The sequence below is a fragment of the Hyperolius riggenbachi genome, chromosome 8 (assembly GCF_040937935.1).
Source record: "Hyperolius riggenbachi isolate aHypRig1 chromosome 8, aHypRig1.pri, whole genome shotgun sequence".
Taxonomy (NCBI): Eukaryota; Metazoa; Chordata; class Amphibia; order Anura; family Hyperoliidae; genus Hyperolius; species Hyperolius riggenbachi.
This window is the reverse complement of record NC_090653.1, coordinates 8,336,091-8,342,107: the sequence shown is the minus strand read 5'-3', so window position 1 is coordinate 8,342,107 and position 6,017 is coordinate 8,336,091. Positions and strand designations below refer to the sequence as shown.

The window sequence follows — 6,017 nt, the reverse complement described above, 5'->3', positions numbered from 1 at the left end:
ATAGACAGACAGACAGATAGATGGTAGCAAAACTATAGGTCTTGTTTTTAAGGGGCCAATACGTTGGTCGATTTCGGCCTTCGATCAATCGATCAGAAATCAATTCTATCAAATTCCCCATTTGATCGATTTCGATCAATTTGATCTATCTGACAGGATGGAAGATCTAGGTCGATCTGCTGCTGGTAGCAGATTGATGGCCCATAGAATTCCATTTGATCTAATGGTGCAATAACGCATTTAGATCGATTTACAAAAGATGTCATTCTGAAATCTATTGGAAATCTGTTCCTAGTGTGTGGCACACATCAGATAGATTCCTGTCAGATTCGACTTGACAGGCATCTGACAGGAATCTATCTGATGGTCGAATCTGCTGCAAATCTATAAGTGTATGGCCACATTTAGATTTGGCCTCACTGCAGTCTTTAGGCCCAAACAAAATGTCTATTTCCTTTTAAACAATACCAGTTGCCTGGCAGCCTTTTTGGTCTATGTGTCTGAATCACACCAGAAACAAGCATGCAGCTAATCTAGTGAGATCTGACAATAATGTCAGAAACGCTTGATCTGCTGCATGCTTGTTCAGGGGCTATGGCTAAATGTATTAGAGGCAGAGGATCAGCAGGACAGCCAGGCAACTGGTATTGCTTAAAAGGAAATGCATGTTGCAGCCTCCATATCACTCGCACCTCGGGTTCACTTCACAGTCAAAGTAGACCTGTAAGGACAGATATCTGAGTGTTACAGTCATTATTTTCTGAATCTACAAGCTCCTGGTGTATATCACTCATTCTGAGTTTGCCTTTTACTGGGTCACTGCTGGGAACATGTAAACACAAGCAGTAAATATTTTATTTATTGGATATCTAGAAATTCATACATGTTCCAGGTAAATTACTTTCTAGGTGCAGGAACCAGGCTCAGAATGACAGCCCTGGACCTTGCATGCTTAAAGTGGATCTGAACTATGTATGCTGTATATCTAATTTTCCATGTTTAATGCTACAATCCTTTTTTCACCTGCTTGATACCTTCTTTGTGGCCAGAGAGCTTCCCTTTCAGCAGCCTGATTAATATAAAATGCTGCAGATTATTTGAATTGTTGAAAATGTGTATTCTCCAGGAAGACAGACTAGAAGCCATAGCATATGGTAGCCATTGTCACATAACTTTGCTTATACCGGGGCTCCATCTAGCTCTGTACCATCTGTGCCACGGTCCATACATTTATAAAGCAGAGTTAAAGGGGACCTTAACTCAGAACTTCCTCTCTGCTCAAAAAGATAAGCAATAGCATGATAACCTTTACAGAAAAACATGTCTTTGTTACATCTGATACAAATACTGCAGAAAATCTGCACTGTCTATTTCCTGCTTTCATGGTAGGCATATTGTTAACATCCTGTGCTTTCAAATGAGATTATCTGCCATGGCAGTCAAGTGACACAGCTGAGGGAGCAAATTACAATTTGTCCTTATTAACAGGTAAGGGGGAATTAGACTAGCTAAACCAGGGGTCAGGAACCTTTTTGGCTGAGAGAGCCATACCGCCACATATTTTAAAATGTAATTCTGTGAGAGCCATACAATAGGTTTCAATCTGGGACATTGCGCATGCGCAGCAGAGGGCTGTCCCTGTTGCCATGGTGTTGTGTATACAGTGGATCCGCCGGGCAGCGGAAGCGTCAGACACGTCTTCAGCTTCTCTTGAGTTTCAGCAACATCAGCAATTTTCCTGAGAGCCAGACAGGAGAAATACCGACTAACAGCTTGTACAATTAGCTAGCTAACTTAGGGGTTGATTCAATAGGTAGGACGAGATCCCCGTTCTTTGGCCCAATAGGCTTCTTGTCAAGTGACAGACAGCCTATTGGGCCAATCAAAGTGCAGGGATCTCGTCCTACAAAGTCACTGGACTGACAGAATCCAGGGTTGGACAATTGGAGCGGCCGTTAGTTTGGGGGGTTGGGGGCGAGTAAGTTAGTAGTGTATGCGACAGCAGTGGCGTGCCTACTTTGAACATTTTACTTGCGCTGTCACACTACGCTGTGCTGCTTGAGCAGTGTAGCTTAGTGATTTTAACCCCTAACTGTGAGCCAGATGTAGCCATCAAAAGAGCCACATCTGCCTCCTGAGCCATATGTTCTCTACCCCAGGGGCTAAACTCTCTAAATACACACAGGGTGCATTTCTCTGTTTCCCTTCTGTCCTCTGCAAGAGTTCAGGTCCACTTTAAGATAGATATCTGTCGTGTTATGATTGCATTTTTACATAAATATAATTCAAGATCAAGAAAGTGTCTTTTTTTTTGTCTCACCTATGATTCTATGCAGCTTGGGTAGTCTCAATAAAAGAGGCGTATGCAGGGAGAGGCTATGTTGTCAGGAGGGGCTCCACGATTGTTGTAAGGCTCACACCTTTAATATGCCAATTCCAGAATGCAATTCAATAACTGTAAAGCATGAACAAAACATAAATGAGATGGCAGATGATGATATATCAATATGGTAATTGAGTGATGTGGCTTTTCAAAATGTGATACACTTAGGCTGGGACTAGAAAAAGAATCAAAGAGAAGAGAAAAAAGATAAACCAATGGTTAAATCCCTTAAAGGATACCTGAGGTGACGTGTGACATGATGAGATAGACATGGGTATGTACAGTGCCTAGCACAGAAATAACTATGCTGTGTTCCTTTTTTTCTTTCTCTGTCTGAAAGAGTTAAATATCAGGTATGTAAGTGTCTGACTCAGTCCTGACTCAGACAGGAAGTGACTACAGTGTGACCCTCACTGATAAGAAATTCCAACTATAAAACACATTCCTAGCAGAAAATGGCTTCTGAGTGCAGGAAAGAGATAAAAGGGTCAATAGTTCATAGATTTTAGCTCTGGCATACTTCAATGAACGTGTCATTGAGCAAAAACAATAAAGCAGTTAAACCTTAAAAAGTAGATTTAAACCTAAAATAAAACTGTGGAATATTTTAAAAAGTAATTTGTAGGAGAAGGAAGATAGATACAATTGTTTATTTCATTTGATTATTTTCGCCTTGGGTGTCCTTTAATATGCCAATTCCATAATGCAATTTAATATCTGTAAACCATGAACAAAACAGAAATGAGATGGCAGAATGGGTGACAATGTATCAACATGCCAATCGAGTAATATGGCTTCTGAGAATCAGATAGGCTTAGGCTGGGAATAGAAAAAGAATAAAAGAGAAGAGAGAAAAGATAAACCAGTGTGTAATGAAATCAAACATGGCCGGGGACAGGACAGCAGAGGGACCCAGAACTAGTTGTTACAGAGAGAGAGAAGGGGGAGGAGCCTGGGGATAAAGAGGTGGGGAGGGACGTCAGACCAATCTAATTTAAATGCCAGAAATCAGCAGCAGGCAATGCTGGGAATGAGGAACTGTTTATAGAGCAAAGAGGGTTTCATAAAAAAGAAAAGGAGAAAAGTGATAATCTTCAGTGTGATAAGGATTACATTGTGACTTCAGGTGTGCTGTAAGCGCGGTTAACCTTGCCAGCTCTCATATTTCTCCGGGGTTTAGTTTAAGGACACGGAGGCATAAACTGTTGTTAGTTGGCAGCGAGGATCCTGAATCTCGCCAGGTTTGCAGCGACGCTTCCCGCCGGGCCATGTCGTCCCTTCATGCAGTTTAGCTCCCGGGAGGGACCGCGACTCGCTGCCGTCAGGAGGCGTTCGGCCTGATGGAAGCAGACATGACACTAATTCCTTGTTGTTTTCTTTCCACCCAGCAGCTCCACCTTCAAGGACTTAGAGGGGAACAGCCTGAAGGACAGCGGCCATGAGGAGAGTGACCAGACCGACAGCGAACACGACGTCCAGCGGGGCCTCTACTGCGACACGGCCGTCAACGATGTGCTGAACACCAGTGCCAACTCAGTGGGGACGCAGCCGGCGGAGCAAGGTAATGCGCCCAGCGCGGCATCTTACACGGGACAGACTAACCAGGATATTCTGAGGAAGTGAGCCGGACGGGCTGATGTAGCGCTGATTGATGTTCCTGATCATAACCAGAGTCGTATATTAGTATATACAGCAACCTAAAACCTGACCCTAATCCTGCTGCTAAAACAGCATGGAAGTCATGTGTGTGATGGAGGGAGGAGCCAGAACCAGTGGGTGTCATGTAAGTGATGGAGGGAGGAGTCAGAACCAGTGGGAGTCATGTGAGTGATGGAAGGAGGGACCAGTGCTAGTGGGAGTCATACCCTTGATGGAAGAAGGGGTCAGAACCAGTGAGAGTCATATGAGTGATGGAGGGAGGGGCCAGAACCAGTGGGAGTCATATGAGTGATGGAGGGAGGGGCCAGAACCAGTGGGAGTCATGAGTGATGGAGGGAGGAGCCAGAACTAGTGAGAGTCATATGAGTGATGGAGAGAGGGGCCAGAAGCAGTGAGAGCTATGTGAGTGATGGAAAGAGGGGCCAAAACCAGTGGAAGTAATATGAGTGATGGAAGGAGGGATCAGAACCAGTGGGAGTCATGTGAGTGATGGAGGGAGGAGCCAAAACTAGTGGAAGTCATACACATGATGAAGGGAGGGGCCAGAACCAGAGGGTTATTGTGCACATGATGAAGGGAGTGACCATAACCAGTGGGAGTCATATGAGTGATGGAGGGAGGGGCCAGAACCAGTGGGAGTCATATAAGTGATGGAGGGAGGGGCCAGAACCAGTGGGAGTCATATGAGTGATGGAGGGAGGGGCCAGAACCAGTGGGAGTGATATAAGTGATAGAGGGAGGGGCCAGAACCAGTATGAGTCATATAAGTGATGGAGGGAGGGGCCAGAACCAGTAGGATTCATAGGCATGATTCAGGGAGGGGTGAGAAATGTTTCTGAAAAGATAGCAGGGTTAGTGACACAGTGAGCAATAGCTCCCTATTCTATTTTGTTATTAAAGAAAAACAATTCTAAATCGCCTGTATAGAAGAGGAGTCAGGGTGGCCATACACCATGCAGCCTTCATTGTACAACTTTACCCCAATCTATGTAGTAAAAGAGCAAACCGATTTGAAAATGTTTTTTGTTTTGTTTTGTTTTGCTAAGCTCTTATACTATACGATAGTAGTAAGGTTATTATACTATATGATAGTAGTAAGATTATTATACTATACGATAGTAGTAAGGTTATTATACTATATGATAGTAGTAAGGTTATTATACTATATGATAGTAGTAAGATTATTATACTATACGATAGTAGTAAGATTATTATACTATATGACAGTAGTAAGATTGAACAACTAAGATTGTATGGTATATGGCCACTCTAAACGCTCGTGCACACGCTGAACTACAGCCATTTAAAAAGTCCTAAAGGGCATATTTTGTTGGATGACAATCATGCGCAAAAGTGAGTGACAAATATCTGTCATTTTTCCCGATCTGTCCGGTGAATCCACTCAGATGACTGTTGGGTAGATATCGTGCAGTCGGGCTCCTGTGTACAATGTGGTTTTAACGACATTGTTCTACTGAATGTGAGCATGTTTGTGCATAATGTCTCTTGCCCTCCACACATCTCACCATAGAGTAAGGGTGTCAAACTCAAATACAAAGTAGGCCGAAATTGAACACTGGGGCCAAGTCGTGGGCCAACCTCAATGTCTACTGGCTACCTCTCTTCTTTATACGGTTCCCTGGTGTCTAGAGGCTCCCACCCTCCCCTATACAGTTCGCTGATGTCTAGTGGCCCCAACCTTCCATTTACAGTTCCCTGGTATCTAGTGGGCCCCACCCTCCCCTATACAGTTCCCTAGTGTCTAGTTGCCCCACCCTCCCCTATACAGTTCTCTAGTGTTTAGTTCTCTTCCCCTACCTCCCCTATATGGCTTCCCTGAGCCTCTAGGGCTTCACTTCCAATATAGCTTCCCTGGTGGTCTAGGGGGGCCAAACATAATGAACCACTTGAGGGGGCCAACCATAAACCATTTGAGGGCCAAATTAAATGGCTCTGATGGCTAGGTTTGGCCCAT

The 6,017-nt window shown here is 44.0% G+C and overlaps 1 protein-coding gene and 1 long non-coding RNA gene across 6 annotated transcripts in view; one reads left to right on the top strand and one right to left on the bottom strand.

Annotated features, from left to right (window-relative positions):
• PCDH19 (protocadherin 19) overlaps positions 1-6,017 on the top strand; it is a 236,044-nt gene that overhangs the window by 152,128 nt on the left and 77,899 nt on the right. For 2 of the 4 annotated variants that reach the window (XM_068249988.1, XM_068249986.1), the window contains one exon: positions 3,775-3,944. In XM_068249988.1, coding sequence (XP_068106089.1) covers positions 3,775-3,944 — 170 coding nt within the window. Of the gene's footprint in view, positions 1-3,771; positions 3,945-6,017 lie in introns of all 4 variants that reach the window. The other 2 variants (XM_068249987.1, XM_068249985.1) reach the window with 1 other exon arrangement.
• LOC137528623 (uncharacterized) overlaps positions 1-6,017 on the bottom strand; it is a 42,069-nt gene that overhangs the window by 6,473 nt on the left and 29,579 nt on the right. For both annotated transcript variants that reach the window (XR_011023442.1, XR_011023443.1), the window contains one exon: positions 2,321-2,455. This is a non-coding gene — a long non-coding RNA (uncharacterized lncRNA). The remainder of the gene's footprint in view (positions 1-2,320; positions 2,456-6,017) is intronic.